The sequence below is a fragment of the Eriocheir sinensis genome, chromosome 2 (genome assembly GCF_024679095.1).
Source record: "Eriocheir sinensis breed Jianghai 21 chromosome 2, ASM2467909v1, whole genome shotgun sequence".
NCBI classification, from domain to species: Eukaryota; Metazoa; Arthropoda; class Malacostraca; order Decapoda; family Varunidae; genus Eriocheir; species Eriocheir sinensis.
The window spans coordinates 23,036,124-23,058,206 of NC_066510.1; the positions used below are offsets into that span (position 1 = coordinate 23,036,124).

At 45.1% G+C, this 22,083-nt stretch overlaps 1 protein-coding gene across 5 annotated transcripts in view; it reads right to left on the reverse strand.

Moving 5' to 3' along the window:
• The window catches only part of LOC127001478 (zinc finger protein rotund-like), a 261,691-nt gene that overhangs the window by 116,751 nt on the left and 122,857 nt on the right, over positions 1-22,083 (reverse strand). For all 5 annotated transcript variants that reach the window (XM_050866049.1, XM_050866058.1, XM_050866041.1 and 2 more), the window contains one exon: positions 4,391-4,588. In XM_050866049.1, the coding sequence (XP_050722006.1) occupies positions 4,391-4,588 (198 nt within the window). The remainder of the gene's footprint in view (positions 1-4,390; positions 4,589-22,083) is intronic.

A 22,083-nucleotide genomic window follows, 5' to 3' on the forward strand; every position in this document is an offset into this window, starting at 1 on the left:
AAAGACACGACAACACTCAGACTGACTCCCAGACGTACACTGTCTGGAGTGTGTATGTGAGTTGTCATGGATACGACACTCAGCCAATCTAGCACTTCTGTATTTCTTCCGTTATGTAAAAGACTCCGCCCCCCACCCACTCCCGGAACACGTACATACGTTCGCACGAGAAGACAGGCATGGGATGAGCACTTATGTGCACATACTCAGCATCTGACTGTAACTGCTGCAGCCTGAGGCAATCATGTTCGTGGCTTATCTCCCGGGTGGTAGCGGTGTTGTTAGGCTTGGAAAAAAAACTGAGAAATGTAAAAAACTGCACGACACACAAAACCGTCTTGAACTCGTCGAGAAAGATGAGGCGGCGACATTTGTTTCTTTTCATTCATTTTATATTAAGTGATTTCTATGTTAATTGATTTTTTTCTATACATCACTTTATTCATATATTACTTATATCAATTTTTTTTCTTACTTTATTTGATACATAATTTTTCGAGCATGGTAATATCTTTTTTCGTGCGAGGCCTGTATCATCAGAGCATATTTTCAGCACGAACATCATTATTCGACACCGTCCCTGAAACGTTACTCCGTTGCTGAAATCATCAGTACACAATGTCCACACTCTCTTCGAGCACAGCGATCAGTGTGTTACCAGCACCCGGTCAAGCTTCGGGCAGCAGCGTCTCCTGTGACCTCCTCTTGACTCGGCGGCTACGCTGATCATATATGGCCACGGTTCCAGAACCCTCCTCTCCCCTTCTTCTCCTTCCTTCTCCTGCTCCTCCCAACCCTTGATTAACCTGGAGACTCCCCGACCTCCACCCTTCACCCAGGCCTGCGCCGCCACCCACCTGGGTACATGACTGCCCGCACTGGCACCAGGGGCCATTACTTGCCACACGTCACGGTGTTGACATGCTGCCTCTGTGGCCGCATAACATTTGCATGATAATATATTTAGGGTTGACCAGAAGAAAAGCTTGGAAAAAACTGGCCTCCCTGAGCGAGCCAGCGCGTGCCCGGCTCAGGCTCCAGTCGAGTAACTGTTTCTTCAGGTTTTTGCTTGACGACTTCGCCTCGGTTATCAGCTGATCCTGACTCAAAAATGAAGTTTTCTTGCGTGCTCCACCTCCTCTGTCTCTCCCGCTTCCCTTCCCTCATCACCTAAGGCATCTCGCCCTTCCCGACCTACCTGGACCTTTTTTTCGTTGTTATTGTGATTCTCAGAGCTTTGACCTCTGGAACACTAGACAAAAAACAGTGGGGGTGCGTGTGTTGGTTCCTTAAGCGGCCGTGGCAGGACCATAGCCTACAGCGGCCTTCAGCTGGATTCTGCTCCTGCTGAGGTGTTAAAATTACGTTTCAGTGTTACCTCTAACTGGTTATTGTGCAATAATATGTTTCTGAGCAAGGAGCAAGGCGGTAAGGGATTCTTTTAATTCTGTTGACTGTTTAGTTGACAAGAAGCATTTTAAGAATTTCATTGATTCATGCATAGTGTTTTACGGTATGATATCTGTTTGTATAGACAAAACAGTAAGGAAAGGCAACCAATGAACAAAAAATGTACAGTTTTAATTTATCTTCTCCCAGGTCAAAGTGGACCCCTAACACGAGGCATAAAAACATAGGCGCCTCGTTCACCAGTGAATAAAAAAAGATTAACAGCAAAAAGTGGTGGGCCTGGAGAGGTCAGCTATTGTGAGCGAGCATGGCGCTCCTCTCCCGGCCCACTGAACCCCGCCAGGCCTCCCGCCACACCGAGGGTGACACGCTCCCCTGGGAGTGTGGGAAGACCTACGGGCTCTCGGGAAACAAAAGGTGCCACGAAAAAAAAAATGTTGTGAATCTTTCTTTTACACTGTTTTCTTTATTCAAAGACACGTACTTCTAAAAATAATACTTGCGACCTTCTCTAAAAGAATAATATCTGATGTTAAGGCTTTGATCAGTAAATATAAGTAAGCACATATAATTTAGCACCAGCTTTGTGCTAAATGTTTTTTGACTTCAGTACTGGCTTATTCGAGAACAGTAAACCACCAATACACGGAAATTTGCAGGGCACAGGAACTTTAAATCATCGTTATAAAAACTCATAAAAAGGAACATTATTAGCGTAAAGTGGCAACGTCGAGAAACTGGTGAAGTGCAGGCCTCAAACTATTCCTTAAAGGGTCGGCAATTATGTAACAAAACCGCCCTAACGACGGCTGAACTCTCGTAAGGGGGTGGATGGGAAGGAAGCTCGGGGAAACGATGCAGGGATATATGACGACCCTCACCGAGTGTCGTTAGGGAGGCTCCTGATATTTTTTAATCAAGTGACCATGATCGTGTATCTTGCCAATCTTGTCTTCATCATGTCGGCTGCCCAGGGCCGTCCACGCCTCCGCCTCAACGTGCTGTTCTGGAGACATTTACTGCAACGTTAATTGATTTACGAGAGGGCCTTCCCCGTTCTTTTTTTTTCCTTCTGCATCTTTATGGAGCTACACGCGTGAGCCCAGCAGCGTGCCTTGCCTATCAAGAATTTCATCATGTGTTCTAAATAAGCAGCTCACGCATCCTAATTACCAGAGCCACTCATTTACGACCCCCGCTCACCATCAAGGCTCCTACTCGTGGTAAAAAGTTGCATATATGTATATTTTGCCGCAGATTAGGGAAGAATTCGCTGCCTTGGGCTAGACCTCGGTGCTCTGCATAAATTACTATTTTAATGCGTCACTACGGTAATTTGAGCCTCTCGATAATGGACGAATGGTCTGAATAATGTATGCATGAGACTGTTAACATGAACCAAGATGCTCGTTCGGACTGCTCTGGGCCATGAAGGGGTGTTCCGCGGACTACAAAAAAACTGAAACAATTCCTCAAAACCTCGTAAGGCATGAATAAGTATTTCTTCTTTAAAGGATTTGCTTTTAATGGATGGATGGAACGATGGAACCTAATAAAAAAAGTTGACATTATTTGGCCACAGCTATGTAAACTTTTGCTCTAATTATCTTCTTCGACTGATCTTTATTTAGGTACAGCTTTTGGTGATTGAGAGGTACTCTTTTTGGTGCGTACAGATGAGATAATAGATTAGGAATACCTTCGAATACACTGAAATCCGGGAGGGGAAATGACATCAAAGAGTGACTTGCATAATGGACGACAGTGGCTCTAATCTTGGGAGTGGAAGAGAACACGAAGAATGTCAAATCTTGGTAGATAACTCTCTAACATAAGAATGAATATATAGAAGTCTGATGATGATAGTGTTAGCAGTGACATCACGTCTTCTATATTCAAAGGCGAGACAAGGTGGATACATTGTGGAGTTAAAACATAAAGCAGAGCTACAGCACCGTCAGTGTCTCCGTTAGTCTGCGTCTTGGTCAACTTGACGCACTTCCTTTCTTTCTCGTCCTCCCTTTCTTTCTGAGCTCATCAGGGAAGCCGCACGATAATTAGGAGTGCTGTAAAGTGACTTTTCATGCGTGTAGTAAATCATTATAATAGGAGAAAATTACGCGGCGATGCGGCTTTTCCGGTTAAAGCAGGTAATGTATACGCGGCTGATCATCGTCATTTGCGGCTATTAAGTGACGAGGATCGGACGCCAGCCACCCCCGACATGCTGAGCCAAGGACCGCCACCCTCGCCGCCGCCGCCGCCCCAACCTTCCCCACCACCGCCACCACCAGGACCATGAACACCACACCACCACCAGGACGAGGACCCCAACGCCACCACAGTCCCCGTCAATGCTACTATTCTGGTCTCACCCTCCATAGCCACTGCCACAACCACACAATCACGAGAAATACTGTCATCGTCACCTCATTAAGTGTTTCATTACCGTTCTTTCTGATGCCAATTTCAAAGTAATACGACCTTTGACACTGTAATATCCGTTGATTGCATATATAAATGTGCGATAAATTAAAATCGCCATCATCATCAGCCTGTACCGTTGCCTTGTAGGACACACGATCTTCTCCAAAACGTTCCCATTCGCCTCTGTCTTGTGCTTCTTGTCTCTAGTTACAAGCAAACGTTCCATATTCTTCTAAATTTATCCACACCAGCTTGTGGACAAATAATATATATATATATATATATATATATATATATATATATATATATATATATATATATATATATATATATATATATATATATATATATATATATATTGCCATTTATATTTTTACAACTTTTATTATTATTTAATTTGATTTTTTAGCCTGATGATGCTCGAGGTCGAGCTAAAAGCGTCGCATATGTAAGAGGTGAAAATATAATTATAACTGATAACTAAACAATCCAGAAGAAACATTGGCGTAGGCCAAGGAGGAACACAACACAACACGGGCCACGGGGTACTCACCTCCACGCCGTTCCACATGTAGTGCACAGCATCATGGTGGGGGTTGTTCATGTGCTCCGCCATGACGCTCATCCAGTGCACCAAACCCTGGGGCGCCGCCTGCTGGGACGTGGGCGGCGAGGACCCGCCCACGCCGCCCGCGACCCCCGCCCCCTTGTTGTGTGACCCCTCCCCACCCGGAGGCCACACCAGCGCCGCCTGCAGAATAGGAAGGGAAAGGAAGGGTCCGTTAGGTTACATTACATGAACTGCATTGTGGATATAATTTAGCATTGCAGTTGTGATCATTCATACACACACACACACACACACAAACACACACACACACACACACACACACACACACACACACACACACACACACACACACACACACACACACACACACACACACACACACACACACACACACACACACACACACACACACACACACACACACACACACACACACACACACACACACACACACACACACACACACACACACACACACGCACACACACACAAACCACATACATGCATACATACATACATACATATGCATTTATACATACACACAAACACAGACAAAAGGACATAGACATGCAGACACTGGCGAACACACACACACACACACACACACACACACACACACGAGCAGAATCAAAACTGCAAGGAAATATGCCTAAATTTATGGCAATATTTGCATACAGACTCCGCAAATACTGGCAGTACAATAAATGTAGTCTGCACACAAAAAACGCAATGTTGTACATATACGGCAATAAAATATAAAACATGGAAACGTGTTTTTTCGAGCCCTGTAAAAATAGAAACAATAAAACTCTAGAATAATGCTCGATGCTGGTATATATGGTGAATGTGTGGATAATGTGTCTGTATATCAGCGCCAAACAAATTAATGCATGATCTCAAAACACTCCAAACCAGATATCATTATTACTCTGGCCATTCTTTTTTTAGTATTGGTTCAACCTTCCGGCACCACAGAGAGGATTAGAACACCAAAGGTCCTGATACTGATGACAGGGAACACCAAAGTGAGGAATGCCAGATGGTGATGTTCTGTTCTTGCTGGTAAATAGCGGGCCTTGATGTCCTCAGAGCTTTACAAGGTGATCTTAGGGATGAGCTTCACGACGTCTAAATTAATCTAAAAAAAAGGTACAGCAACAGGGGGGGGGGGAGAGAGAGAGAGAGAGAGAGAGAGAGAGAGAGAGAGAGAGAGACAGAGAGAGAGAGAGAGAGAGAGAGAGAGAGAGAGAGAGAGAGAGAGAGAGAGAGAGAGAGAGAGAGAGAGAGAGAGAGAGAGAGAGAGAGAGAGAGAGAGAGAGAGAGAGAGAGGATTTGACATATTATTAAATGACACAAATTAAAGCATTGACGGACAGGCAGCCAGATACACACACACACACACACACACACACACACACACACACACACACACACATGGACACAAACAAGCAAACATAGGCACACACATACACACAAAAACACCACCATCTGTACAACTGTGCCATCTGTGTTCAGGTTATGTCGCATTGCAACACTACAAATCCTGTAACACACACACACACACACACACACACACACACACACACACACACACACACACACACACACACACACACGAACACTTACACAGAGTAAAGGAGGGAAGGAAGGGAAGGAAGGAAGAAGGGTGACAAGACGTATCTGTCACCTCTCTATGTTTCCCCCTCAGGAAGGTTAATGCAATCCCATTATTAACTACTTAGCTTGGGCGACGGCTGAGCGGTAGGGGTGAGGACGAGGGCGTCAGCGAGTGCGAGGGGAGAGACGCGGCTTTAATAGGCAAGAAAGCGAAGGAAAGTGGTTTACAGAACTCAGAAGGTAAATACTCAAAATGTTACATTCGTTTTCGGTGGGAACAATATGGAAATAAATAAATAATGGGTTAGTGATTTATATAAAAATCAAACAACTCGATCAAAAATTAAATATGAATAAAACATTTAAAAGTGGAACTGAGGACGGGGAAGGGAAGGAAGCAGAGAGATTACAGGAGAGGGAAGGTGTATTGGGAGCCGGGACGCGCGGAAGGCGGAGAAGGGGAGCAGACAGGCAGGAGGGGAAGAGCTCAGGAGTGCAAGGGTTCGAGAGTGGCGCACTTCAGGAGCAGAGGAGGGAGGGAGGGAGTGCAGGGAGCTAACATAGACTTGCAGTGGCTGGTGAGCAGACACGAGCAGCCCAGTCACCTACCTGCTGAAGGGCGGGGCAAGAAGCAGGCAATCCAACACTTCCCTTGCAATACTTGAACAACAGTGTGCGGGGTGGAGCGAGGGGGAGGGGAGGGAAGGACACCTCAGCGCATTCAAGTACGTAAACATTTCTCCATCTACATATCGCCACCCTTCCACTCCTTGACACATATCACCCAAAGTGTTCACAAGCTAGAAAAGTTTTACAGGTAGATTTAAAGTTGTCTTGCCGTGAACTATCCGATATGGTGTCAGTTTGGATACACGTCTCCGTCCACGTCATACTTGCATAATTACTAGACTATACATTCCAAGAGAGGGGGAAGGAAGCAGAAAAATGGCTCTGCACCTGTAGCTCAGAGCATCACGTGGACCTGCCTTAAAGGGGCTGCATAATTCTTGAGCTGCTCGGCTCTTCAAGGGTAACGCAAACAGGCGAGATCAAGTTTTTTTGCTGCTAACCAAGATACTCTTTACACTCTATATAATATTCATAATTCAAGATCAGGTTAAAATCTTTTTCGTTTACTACACGTTTTTTTTAGAGATAAAAGCAAAGGTTTGAGGCTAGCTGGGGGAGGATAGCGACAAAGAGGTAGACGGCGCAGGGGCGTTGTTGGTGTTGGCTTACTCCGTCCGTCAAGTGAAGCCGCCAGTAACGAGATACTAAATATAAAAGGTCAGACTGCATCATTGACACCATCACCACCTCTGCCTCATCTTCCTTTCTAAGCCTTTCTCCCACAATTCTCCATGTAAACACAAACTGGAAGGCGCCCAAACAACTAGTCTTCTCTCAAGGGGACACTGATCACAGCCTCTCCCTCTCGTAAAAGTAGTATATCAACATTTCCTTTGTTTGTACATCTTGTAACCTTTTGCCCTTCATCCTTACCGTCACTCACGTGCACGGTTTAACCCTTTCTCTCATTTTTTTGTTTCCACTTTCTCTCCCATCCCTTCTCCAGCCTCCTTCGGCTCCTTCAGCGGCCGGAGCGTCATCCGCGGGCCGCGAGGCGTGGACGTGTGTGGCTGAACTCTGACATTTGGGCCCAGCCGGACTGGGCGGGAAAACGACAGATTTCACAACGCAACAAACCGATAATTTTCGTTCGCTCAGATCATTTTTTATTTAATTACACAAACAAATCTGTCTTTTCTTGTGAATTCAAGTGCACCCAAGCTTCGAGGAGCAAAGCTTCGTCTTCGATGTGACTCTGAAAGTTCTGAGTTGGTTTTTTCGATACGATAGGAATTGAAATATATTTGAAAGGATTCAGACCCGCGAGAAGCTGATGCAAAAATATTCGTACAAAGCCGAGCAGCGGAAGGGAAGTTCTGGGGTGCCTCCTCTCCTCCTCCTCCTCCTCCTCCTCCTCTCAAACGTCCTTCCTTAGCTGCGCATTTATAAGTCTTGTTGCATCACATCACGCTGGAGACGCCCCACTGAAGCACTGCCAAAGGGACCAGACCGGTGTCTCAGATAATACTTTGTAACTTGGAGCTCTTTTGTTCACATTACCTTCCTGGCACCTCTGTATGTATTTTTCTTTTGACTAATATAAGTTTTCTTAATTATTCGTGTGCTCTCTATATAATTTTCCACTTAATTATAGAAATCCTAACCTTGCCCTTTAGCATGGCGTGATTTGCTTATGAAAGAAATTCATATTTGCTTCTCTGAATCTTAACGTAAACATCACAAAATCTTTCCTATTACTTTCTCAACTTTTTTTCTTCTATGTTATTTCGACTCCAAAAACCACATCTTGTTTCCTTCCGCTAATTCACTGAAAAGAAATATTCCTATATAACCTAATAAAATTGACAATATTTTATGTCGCTCCAAAAAATATGACACTGAGTACTGTTAAATCGAGCCCTGTATCCTATCAATATACACGCATTACACTCACGAACACAACGAGCATACTTGTTTTCATTTGCAGCGACATCTTGAGACCGTGAGTGGTGGTTGCGCCTGATGCGAGGCAATCATCGGGGTACAGATATCTTCAGGTAATATTGTATTTTTTTCCGCAGTGAATTGACACGCACAGGCAGAGACAGACACACACACACACACACACACACACACACACACACACACGGGAGAGACAGTTATCATGGAGTTGTCTTAGTCATGCTGAAATCCTACACATTCGTAATCTGGGTCTTGTTAAGCGGCATGATCCCCGTGTCTGTCTATGTCTGTGTTTGTCATTCTCTCTCTCTCTCTCTCTCTCTCTCTCTCTCTCTCTCTCTCTCTCTCTCTCTCTCTCTCTCTCTCTCTCTCTCTCTCTCAGGGCGTCAGCTTTTCCACGGTGGACATCCCTGCATCGTGTCACGGCAACAAACAATAAACCTAATCGCTTGCAATTCACTCGGTGTTCAACCTTGACAATGAAAAAAACGCCGAATCAGCGTTGGCTAATTTGACCCTATTCACTGTCAATAAATACCCGGCCGAGGCCATCGATTCCAGCCGCAGGAGTGGTTCGGAATTACCTATTTTCCCTCTCAAAAGAAAATACGGTCTCACGATTAACCCAAACAGTGCGTGGAAATGAAAAAAAAGGCCGCCTCCTCCACAGAGTTATGTCACGTAACTTTGGTGGGCAACTCTGCCTCATGGATGAATGGGAAGGGAGGGGGGAAGGACTTGAGGATAGAAGGACGTGTGATGCAGTGAAGGAAAAGACGGTAAGAAAAGTGTTATGACTAAAAAGGTTCACAAACCTACGTCTCAAGGTAAAAATAAAAGAAAAGTTGTCCGGCTAAGGAAGTAGGTAGCTAAGACCGAGGGAAAAAATACTTGCAACCAGTTCTTTTTCTATAACGTGTCAAGCTCCAGCGAACATCATATAATGACCCTGATTCCGATGATGGCCGTGAAGGTCTCGCGAGAAGACGCCAACGACAGAATCCACCGCTATTTCCTGCCCGAGTGTGTTGGGATCACATGAATCTCTTCACACCTCCTCACACCGGAGATTAAAATTAGGATTACGATTTTCACTTCCACAATCACTACTTCTACATTTTCTGCCTCAGTAATTACCAAACGCTCACAGATGAATCTAATCCCGGAAAGCCACACTTCTTCCTCTCCCATTGAAGAAGAGGCCGCCCTGCCATTGAGGCCTAAACTGGAAAGAGGATACAATGCAATCGACTTTCTGCCTCTAGTGGATAAGGTGGAAGTTGGTGGGTTTTCTGCTTCCTCTAACTTTCCATGCTAATCATCAGTTGGGAGATGGATTGGCTGTCACTCGCCGTGTATTCCTGACAGCGCCTCGAGCAACGACAGAACTCAGTGTCCACCACGACAGCTTCAAGGAGGAGACGAAGACCTTTAGTTACCGTCACAGTCTCCTCTGTTGCGTCGCTGTGCCAAAGATGAAATAATGCCGGAGTGAAAGAAAATGGGAATGCACCTCGCCGAGTCTGTAAGCTTCGAAGATTAGGAAAGCAGAAAGCCATTAACAGGTAATTTTCTGCCTCGGTCTTGACAGGAGTTGGTGAAGAAATTAGGTAAGCGGTTTCTCCCTCTCAACCTTCAAGTGGACAATAAAAAGAAACTGGTTTCGTGTAACACTTTCGAAGTTTTGTTAAACACACCATAAAACGTTATGAAGAGAAAGACGGCCCACGTTTTACCCTACACATAAAGGGTTTAAGCTCCGTCTCGCCTTCGGTTCCTTCTACGGTTATCTCGGCGACCTAGAGTAGAAGGAGGCCGAGGGAAGGACTGAGTGGAGTGTATGTGCAAGAGCCGCCTACTATAATGAGAGGCTAGGCTGGTCGTCACCCCCTACACGTCTAGTCTCCAGCGACAGTCTATCATTAATTTGACAGTCAGTGGGTAGACCTATCATTGCGCTGCTCCGTGCGGTGGCTAAATTACACGGTTGAAAGTACACAGCTAGGAACGGTAAGCACCATATTCTCACATTCACGGTACCGGGACACCGCGACACACGTTAACAGGTTGCCCTTTTTTGTTCTGATTTATTTTAACTTGTGGCTATTTCAGGCAGTCCATTATGAGGCCGAAAATTGTGTGGTCGATATTTTAGGGAAACCAGTTCTCTCTCTCTTGCTCTCTCTCTCTCTCTCTCTCTCTCTCTCTCTCTCTCTCTGACACACACACACACACACACACACACACCGTGATCGAAACAAGAAACACCTGCCCAGCAATCGCCCTAAATACCATCACCTGGCCACGGTTATCGCCAGGCAGGAGGAGGGAAGGGAACGCCCGGCCTACTCACACGCCACGCCCGCCACTGATGGCCTATCTTTACGTCTTGAAAGTGGACGTGCGTTGAAGACACTCACAGCCTCTCTGACCCCACAAAGTCCCGATCGGGGTAAGAAGAATTATCCGCGCAGGTGTTACAGCATGAGGGGCTAATGATGCTGCGGCTTCTTACCTTCCTATTGCCTCATAATTGAAGGTTTAAGTACTCAACTCGTAAAAAGGTTCTAATTCTTTATCGTCGCTCGTATTAAAGGACAGTGTATATTTTTTATTTGTTTTTCGTGTTGATGGTACACACACACACACACACACACACACACACACACACACACACACACACACACACACACACACACATACACACCACGGCATAGCACAAAGGGATTAAGAGCTAAACAAAAATAGGAAAATAAAATAGTACAAATGTAGCACGCAGCCCCAATAAACAAGATCAGCTCAGTGCGATGGACGCTGAATTTTCACTTGATCTGCACGACAGGGAAAAAAGGAATCAAACCAACATCTGGATTCACCGTCATGTGACTGTGCCGGGGACAGGTGACGGGCGTTTCCTGTCACACCTGTGCTGGCGGGGAGGGTGTGACGGGGAAGGAGGGGGGGAGGAGAGAAGGGAGGGATCAGCCGAACTGCTTCTGACCGATCTCCCCCTCACACCCACTTGCCTCCCTCCCTCGGTAATGATAATGTGTGTGTGCTTCACGGCGCCGCCCCGCACACGACAAAGACCTCGATTACACATCAACAGAAGCCGCTGCTGAAGCACATAATTTGAGAGTATTTCCGCGAGGAAGTTTGACGGCGAGAGAAAAAAAAAAATGAGAGCAAATATAACAATCATGTATCGTTATACTTTTCAGATCCTCTTGACGTAAAGCGTTTGTGTTTTTCTTTGTCTCTTTTCTCCGTCATGACTGAGATGAAGAACGGGGCGAGGGGAGTACCGATGGAGTGGAGAGGAAAGAGGAAAGAGGAGGGTAGAGCAAAGTGGGTACAGGGAAGAGGAGGACAGACAGACGGAGAGGCTGATCGTGGAAGGAAAGCCTCGAGCAGTCCCGCCGATGACCACCTGCCCGTATCAGCTGCCTGCCTCACGCCCTCAGCCTTGCGCGGGAGGCCGAGGAGGCGGGGGAGTTCCATTACGCGGGGGTGCGGCGTCCTCAGGAGAATAGCGTATTGTTCACGGTATCAGATGACACTCGTTCCCGTTCAACGCCGAAGTAAACAAACACAAAGTTCATACTTTTTCCTCAACTTTGCGTGTTTTAGTAAATTTACTTTTGAGTACTTCCTTTCGTTTCTTACAACCCACCCTCTCATGTTTTTTCTCATACTTACATTTTTTTTTTCTTACTTCCCCTCTCGCTCCTCGTCTCACTTCTCTTCCTCCTCCTCCTCCTCCTCCAAATGCAAAGAGTAAAGATCCCTGTTTCCCTTTCCGCGGCCCTGGTTTCCTCCTCGTCTATAATTTAATAATGCCAGGTGTGAAATATTATGGTTTGAGAATTACAAGGAAAATGAGGACGAGAATGAAAAAAATGATAAAGGAGCAAGAGGGGTGAGAGAAAAAGAGAAGAAACCGGAGAGGGAATAAAAGGGAAGACAAGAGAGTGGAGGAAACATATGAAGAGAAATGGATAAGAAAGACAGAAGTACAAGAACAACGAGTAAAAAAAAGAAGAGGGAGATGCAATAAAAGGCGAACGCTTGCATTTTCTTGGTATTTTATTTTTATGCTTTTGGGTACGTCATTTTTTTTATTCCCAAGATTTTAATACTCATAGCACTTTGTTATATGTGACTTGTTCCTTTCCCTTTTCCACATTCTCTCTCTCTCTCTCTCTCTCTCTCTCTCTCTCTCTCTCTCTCTCTCTCTCTCTCTCTCTCTCTCTCTCTCTCTCTCTCTTTCTTTGTTCACATATACGTAAAGAAAATATTGAAACACTCCCCTATATTATTTTTCTGTGCCTTCAGTTCGCTCTCACGTTTCCCCAGCCATCGCAACTTAAAAATAGTTTCCTCTCTTCACTTTTAATCTAGCTGAGTTCTTCTCCCTCTCTCTTCTTTTTCTATCCTATCTTAATTTCTTCACCCTTTAATCCCATCATCTCCCTCCTTCCCTTCTAGCCTCTTTCTCCGTCTCCTTCCCTCCCCGTTCGTTCCCACACCTCGTCTGGAGGGGGGAAGGATCACACCGGAAGTAGTAAGGTGTTTTTGTTCACCTGGCTAATGAGAAGAGGCGAAGGGAAGCAGGAGAGTTCTTTGTCGGGGCGGGAAAGTTCTCCGTTTCAGAGTCCAGCCGCTTCGTCGTGATTGTCTTTGGTGTTGTGTGTGTGTGTGTGTGTGTGTGTGTGTGTGTGTGTGTGTGTGTGTGTGTGTTTACCGTGAGATTGTGTTTGCCTGTGCGTGTGCATTGCGATTTTTTTTCAGTTGTGTGGGTAAACGCCATAACTTGGCTTTGTGTGTGTGTGTGTGTGTGTGTGTGTGTGTGTGTGTGTGTGTGTGTGTGTGTGTGTGTGTGTTATTAAATTAGGCCCTTGTGGTGAGCGTTGAAAAGCATTTCTTTCCCCGTGTGAGCGCTGCTCTTTTTTTTCATTAAGTAGCACAATGTTTTATCTTTTTTATTTTATTCCAATTTCTGATCGGTGGGAGAGAGAGAGAGAGAGAGAGAGAGAGAGAGAGAGAGAGAGAGAGAGAGAGAGAGAGAGAGAGAGAGAGAGAGAGAGAGAGAGAGAGAGAGAGAGAGAGAGAGAGAGAGAGAGAGAGAGAGAGAGAGAGAGAGAGAGAGAGAGAGAGAGAATTATTTCTAGTGTTCCATGAGGGGAATAATTCTCGTATATCCCCTTCACGATGCGAAATCTTTAATTGTATGTGTAAAATTCTCTCTCCCCTGACGTGTTATACAGTCTCCTGAATTGTTCGACTAGTTTTTTCTTCAATCATAATTCGAATTACTGCGTGATTTCTACTTTTATTTTTACGTTCCATTAAGTAATATTAAAAAAAAGGCTTAGCACGGAAAACTTTGATGGTAAAGAACATGAATGAACTGTATTTTTTTTCTTTTCCTCTTTTCTGACAGGTTCTTCCCCCCATTTCCAACAACGGCAAAGTAACAGACAAGAGACTCCCGTTGCCCGAGATATTTGCATCAGAACAATGTGGAGGTACGGCCACTGTGACACTGACTGTGACATTGTTCGTGCGGGCAGGCGGGAGTTCGTGATGCTGCAGCACGACACCACTCCCGTCTTCCCGTCCAGCCCGCAGCCCCGCCTCGCCCACGCCTTCTCCCCCACTCAGGCCACCCTCTCACTTCCCCTGTTCTTTTTTTATAACATCTCTCTTCCAACGTTCTCACTTGATGATTGAACTGAGCTCTGTCATGAAAGATTATATGATGTAGAGAGTTCGTATTATCACTGATTTTCACGGAGCGTTCTCTGTGGAGCATATATTCAAACACCATCACCTACATATTCGATCTGGGCCCTGAAGAGGTCGTAAACACCACACGATTGTTGATGCACGCGTTCAGGGATTAGGAATCGCGCGGGCATTTCAAAGTATTTGTATTTATAGATTAATGCATGGCTTCCTGATTTCTGAATACTTTACCAATTGTCTTGTTTTCAGTCACAAACAAGAGTGCAGCAAGACTATGCGCAGTATTATTAAGCATATGTTTAGGTATCAATGATCATTTAGCTATAACATGTAACCAACCACAGGACAAGCAACTACAAACATTAATGGCAAAAATAGTTTGGTGCCACAAGAAGGAGCTCCTAAAAGACGTCAAGGGCCTCTCATCGCTCCTTCCCTCTTCCCTTCCCAACACACCCCTGGGGTCCACCTCCTCGCGACCCTTTAGCAAGACACTCCCAAGAGCCATGCAAGAGACACCCTCGACTCAATTCCCTCTTCCGGCGAGCGAGCTATTTACGGCTTCACAGATGAGGGCCATTATACAATTTCACACTTAATCTTCCGCTAAATTTGAGAATGGAGCATTAAGGTTATAACTATGAGAAGACATGTCACGTCCGACATGCACATGGAATATTTAACCACCCTTCTATGAGCGCACGCACATACACACACGCACACACACACACACACACACACACACACACACACACACACACACACCGGAACCTTCAACTCGCATATACTTAAACCAGGTGAAAAAGACTGGATGGCTTCAGTGCACGTGTCACTTGTTCCCGCCCCGCCCGCCCCGCCTAGCCAAGACAAGCCTCACATTTGTCCTTAACCCCGCCCCCCTCCCCTCCCTTTCCAGATCTTCCTTCCATTCATCCATCCAGAAAGAAACAGTGCATACGAATTTCCTTTTATTGTTTTAACTTCTATCTCCTTGACTGTTTTCTTCTTGGTCAATAAGATTGTAATGTAAGAAATTCCAGTTTGGATAATTCAAACAACAGAATTTATTTTCCGCTTCTTTCTCTCCTTGTCTGGTTCTTCCCTAAAGTATCATGGCTGAATGAGAAACAGGCTGGGATATCCTCCATTTAATCCGGCATCATGCTGGGAGGAGGAAACAGGAAGAAAAAAAAATAGTGCTGAAATTCTTCAGGATTTGGGGCAGGAAGAGCACGGCGGCGGTGGGCGCTTCGAAAAAAAAGAAAAAAAAAAAAAAAAAAACAGATGTGTGAATAAGGAGGCGACTATCTCAATGGGAAAATATCTGAATGCTATTTTTTTTCTCTTTGATCTCTGACCCCAAGCCAAACCAGTATTGATGTGCAAGCGAGCGTAAGAAGGTGGATTTTACATATATATATATATATATATATATATATATATATATATATATATATATATATATATATATATATATATATATATATATATATATATATATATATATATATATATATATATATATATATATATATATATATATATATATATATATATATATATTAATCCTTCTTTGCAAAATGATTAGGTACGAAAGAAAACGTTCCCCTCGTTAAGAGGAAGCACCTTCTGATCCTCCCACGCCGAGGAAGATGTGGGACACGCGTGTGGGTAGGCGACCCTCGCAACGACAACAACACAGCGATAAAAGCAGCGGCGATAATATAAGCCATCAGTGCGGCGCACACTGGCGGGGATGATCGCCACGTGAAATGGGATCTGTGACAATCCCAGAACGTCAGCGTCAACTCTTACTTGGGTTATAGTTAAGAGGAGCTACTGTGTGTGTGTGTGTGTGTGTGTGTGTGTGTGTGTGTGCGCTTGTGCGTGTGTAATAAAAATAATAATATTGATAATAACATAAAAAAAGTTCCTCTTACACAAGACACTTTCCCCAAGGCTAATGCTTCATGCTGTAGAGACGCGCCAGACAGAAATATGAGCCTGAGAGTCTGTGAGCTCGGCGTCCTGCCCTCAAGTAGTAGAGAGCCTCGAAAACAGTGCAATGTTCTCACTAGCTTGAAAGAAATAATAAGTAAACAGACACAGAATCAGAGAAGAATATCCGCACTTAGCATTGATACATAAAAACTAGTTATATACAAGGGAATCATTACATCAAAGGATGCACTAACGATACAACGAAAACTGTCTGCGTAGAGGAAGGAGGAGGAAGGGGCAGAGGAGTGAGTGAGTGTCGGCGCCGCTACAGGAACAGCTGAGACAATCTTCACCAAGAGAAGCCAAGCCATCACCACTACACAGCCTGTCTTGGCTTATAGAGGACAAACGACTATGGTCTACAAGCGTGAATGTCGACCAAAGTGCCTGGTGACCCTAGTGACTTTATGGGGGTGGATGGGGAAGGAGGAGGAGGAGGAGTCAAAGGAGGAGGAGGGGCGAGTAGGGTAGATAATCTTCTTTTCATTACTCCTCCGGAACATAAAACACTCGTAGGCATAACTTCGCTCCATCAGCACTCTCTCTCTCTCTCTCTCTCTCTCTCTCTCTCTCTCTCTCTCTCTCTCTCTCCTACCACGAAGGTTCTATCACTTGGCGTTGTATTAAATAATCAACACAAAGAGAGAAAAGCTCAACAGTTTAGCTCACTAAATGAAAAATGAGATAATGAAGAATGATAAAACAACAGTAAGTAAGAAGACTCGTGTGTGTGTGTGTGTGTGTGTGTGTGTGTGTGTGTGATGGGAGACGGTTTCATGATATACAGCAGACCCCCTACAGCGCTGTCCTACTGTGGGAAGCTGCCAGGAAAAGGAAGAGAGAAAGAAAGAATGAAAGCGAGATGGTTAGAGAAAAGGACAGACAGAGACAAACACACAGATATACAGACACACAGACTGAAGCATAAAGACTGATAGACATAAACACAAGCACAGAATTGACAGGTGCAGACACAAAGACAATATAAGACTTACGAATAAACAGTACAGGACAGAAGGTCGGGAGGGTGAAGCGAGATGGAGCCGGGAGAAGAAAGCTAAGCAGGGAAGGAAGGCGGGAGAGCTGGGCGGAGGGAAGGCGGTAGGGAAAGCGAGCAAGCCCTGGGCGCCACATGTGTCTACCAACCACGCTGTCTGGTAGATCCCGCCACCACCACTACCGCCATCATCACCACGTAACGAACACACAACACAAGGGACCAGCATCCGCATCACCAGAGACACATCAGCGCCACCCTCTTAGCACACGAGAGCACACTTTCTTACCCTTGATCCGCAGTGATGGCTAAATATCATACCAAAGCGCAAGGAACACACACAGCAACAAAGCCACACCACGCCACACCACACGTACATGTACAGACACACGCGAAGCACACACAGACACACACAAAACCCCGCAGCATCACCAAGGGAGGGGTCAGGGGACACAGGAGGCAAAGAAAATAAGAGGAAAACGAGGGGAAGACTGTAAAAAAAGAACAAAAAACGACAAAAATAAGAACGAGGGGAAAGGAAGGGAGAGACGGGGAAGTCGAGGGCATGGGAATGAAGTAAAGGACGAAAAAAAAATAGTGGGGATTACAGAGAGAAGAGGGGAGAACAAGAGGATGATAGAAACAGCCTGGCAAAGTGGCAATAAAATGCGAAGGAGTGAAGTGAAGAAGAGGAGGGAAAATGCGAAGGGGAGCAGGGTTAGAAAAGAGAAGAAATATGATGGGAGGGAAAGAGCCGAGGGTAACTTGAAAGGGAAGGATAGAAAGATAGAGAATGGATAAATTGAAAAGGGGTAAGGGTTGGGAGCAGAATGAGAGAGAGAAGGGAGAGGAAGAGCCAAATAGAAAAGCTGAGGAAAAACGTAGATAAAATGTACGGAGGAGAGGATGGAGTAAATAAGATATCAAAGGGCGGAGGAAAAGAGAGAGAGAGAGAGAGAGAGAGAGAGAGAGAGAGAGAGAGAGAGAGAGAGAGAGAGAGAGAGAGAGAGAGAGAGAGAGAGAGAGAGAGAGAGAGAGAGAGAGAGAGAGAGAGAGAGAGAGAGAGAGAGAGAGAGAGAGAGAGAGAGAGAGAGAAACACACAGAGAGAGTTAAGTAAAAAAAAAAAAATGAGGATAAGTGGGGGAATTATTCGAGGGGTTAAAAAATATTTCCCTTTAAGAAGCACAAAGGATGATAACATGCGAGAATAAAAACGGAAACACGATCAGCGCTTCTAAAATTAAAACCTATTACGGAGGGAAGTGAATACCGGCAACAAAGTAACGCGGGAGCGAAAGAGAGAGAACATAAAAGAAATAATGTACTGGGAATTGTTTAAAAATGGCAAGATACACAAAGACTGCACCACACTGCTACTGGCAGGAAGAGAGAAAAGTCTTGATTTCCGTCAGGGGCTGCGATCCTTATGCGGGAAGGAAGGGGAGGGAGGAGAATTGAGAAGAAAGCAGTGATCAAGAATATCAAAGGAGACTATGTAAAGGAAGGCAGAACAGATAATAAGAGGAAGTAAATTATTTCAAAGGATATAAAAGACACAGTTGTATATCTCGTAAAAAGTTGGCGTGTGTAATGCAAATCCAGACACGCCGAAAGAGTTAAATAATAATGGTGAAAATGCTTGGTATAGCGTATGAGCTGGAGTGAGATAAGAGAACTGATGAAGAAATTCAACGTTGGCGCAGTTAATGAGGTCGAGGGAGGGGAGGGAAGAAGGAAAGCTTGCAGACCAAAGTGGTTATGAGTCAGAGGTCACTGGGACATAATAATGATCACACGTGGACAGATAACTCCCGGCTCCTCCTTGGGAACGCGTGTAGACAGGTGGCATAAACGGCCTGGCAGGAACTTTGCCCAGGGTGGATATAACAGGTTTAAAACTTGATCCCAGACGTTCACTGTCCTGTGCATTGCTCGCCTAAGTACTAAAGTTGACGCCGTAGCTCAGAATGTTAATGTGTTCAAGAACCGTTGATAATCTAACGTTTGTAATACGTAGTTGAAGTCGATTAAGTATAAAAACAGATCCCTTGCGACTAACTATGAATCTATAGCAACCCCCCCATATATATATATATATATATATATATATATATATATATATATATATATATATATATATATATATATATATATATATATATATATATATGTGTGTGTGTGTGTGTGTGTGTGTGTATAGACAGATAGATAAATAGATAGATAGATAGTTAGTTAGATAGATATAGAAAGATAGAAAGGTAGATAGATAGATAGATAGATAGATAGATAGAAAGATATATAGATGGATGGGTAGATAGATATATATGGATAGATAGAGAGATAGATAGATAGATATAGATAGATAGATATATAGATTGATAGATAGATAGTTAGATATAGAAAGATAGATAGATAGATAGAAAGAGCTATAGATAGATAAATAGATAGATAGAAACGTATATATTGGAAGAGAAAATAAACAATAAAATATAAAAAAAACAGGAAACTGTTTATGAAAGGTAACTCGAGTATTAAAAAGAGTATGAGAAAGAATCGCAAACACCCCACGGATGGAAGCGAGATATAGAAAAGAGGAGAGAGGGAAGAGGGTAGAAAAGAAGAGGAAGAAACTGCAAGAGCCAAGCGAGGGGCCATTACTGCACCGTTGCCAATTCAAGACAGGGCTCGCCACCCCCTCAACGCCGACGCCTCCCCCTGCCTCCCCCACACACGCCGCTGCTTAACTGGAGTGGCCCAGCGTGTGGCGAAAGGATACAACGCAGTCAGACCATCGCCGCGTCCTGTGAAATGTCCGAGGAAACACGTTCTGGGCCGCAACGAGTGAGATGCCCGCTGTAAGTGTAACCCGTTAAGGAATGCTGTCCACTCGGCCTGCTCCGGTGTTTCAGTTTGTATTCTTCAGTACCACAACGGAGGTGAAGCTGCGATCAGTGTTTACAGTGTTTCTCTCTACATTTTCCACCTTTCCGCTAAAAAAAACATTCACAGATATACACCCTGACTCCCATTCATTTTATCGCCAATACACACACACACACACACACACACACACACACACAAAGCACAACCGTAGCAGACTGAGGCGAGCGGCGAGACAACGTTACCTAACCAAACCAAACTGTGCCAAGAAAAAAGAAAAAAAGCGGATCGTCTAAAATGGTATTGTATCACCAAACACGAGGATCCAGGAACTATCAGGCGGCAGGCAAGCGGTGTCAACAGTGGTGAAGGCTAAGGTGAACCACTGGCGGCGGTGTAGGTGTCGCGAAGGTGTGTGCGTGTGTGTGTGTGTGTGTGTGTGTGTGTGTGTGTGTGTGTGTGTGTGTGTGTGTGTGTCTGTGTGTGTAGACCAAGGGAGAAGGTGAGATGAGGCAAGGAAAGGAAAGGTACGATAAGGTAAGGTGAGGTGAGATGGTGCGTCAGATGAGGGGAAGTAGCGTAGTAGTGAGGCTAAGTAAACGGCATTGGGCAAGAGAATGGATAAGGAAAGTGAGGCGGCTGCGGCTGTGTAGTCATAGAGCCTCGTCGGGTCAGTCCGTGGGTGTGGCAAGTTACATTAGGAAAGAGTGAGGTGAGGTGAGGTGAGGTGAGGCTGTGATGGAGAGTAATGAGTGAATGTAAAGGGAGGAAAGCAAGGTGGAGAGAGGAAAAGGGAAGTACTACCAAGAGTCAAATGAAAAGGTGCCGAGAGTGAGGGAGGGTGAGAGTGAGAGTGAGGGCGGGGGTGTAGTGGCGCGGATAGTATGTGAGAGGTCAGGCGGACTAGAGAACGTTATAGGCCACGCCCAAAAAGAGGTCAGGGAGAAGTTCAAAGGTAAGGTCGGTGGAGGAGGAAAGGCGGGACGGAGGGAGGGAGGAAGTGAGAGAGAAGGATGAAGGGAGATTGAAGGAGAAGAGGAAAAGCTACCGGTGCCTGAAATAAGAGGAACGAACACACACACACACACACACACACTCTCTTACCACACCATAACCCTCACACACAAGCTCCTTTACACTATTACTTCCACTGTTTACCAACCCCCACCTTTCCATTCTTCGCTTAAATACATCAAACATAAAGGAAAAACAATACCAAGGCGGCGGCAGCAGCGGCTAAATAAAAAAAAAAGAGAAACAAAGAGAAAAGGAGGCAGCGCGAGGCAGGAATCTGGGAAATGTGCAGCATAGGCTAAGCCGAAGAGAAAGTCACATTGTAAACATCTGACTGAGACTGGGATTGTAACGCGCGACCCTGAGACACCAAAAGGCAGGCACACACACACACACACACACACACACGCCAACGCTAACTAGTCTGGCCTCGGTTTGCGCCTGCCGCCTCAACGCCCCGACGCACCTAGCCAAATGCCACATGAAATTCGGGGACCATAAAATATCAAGTTACTGAAGCATTACGAGAGGCTAAGAGGAAGGGCAAAGGAGGGTAGGTAGGAGGAAGGAAGCCAGAGGGGGGAGAAGGGAAGCGAAGAGAACTGAGGAAGTAAAGCGAGAGAGGAAACGAGGGGGGAGAACGAGAAAGGGAGGGCTTCTCAGCTATACCGATTCCCTCCTCTTCCGCCTATTCACACTACTGGGGATTTTTTTTTATAATGAGCGTTTCGCAATAGCTTATTTTTTGTATATATGTGTGTGAGTGAATGCTTTGTGTGTGTGTGTGTGTGTGTGTGTGTGTGTGTGTGTGTGTCAGGGCATCGATCGTATGTGTAGACACGTGTGTGCGTGGGGGCCAGCGGGGACATGCACGTCAGTCAGTTC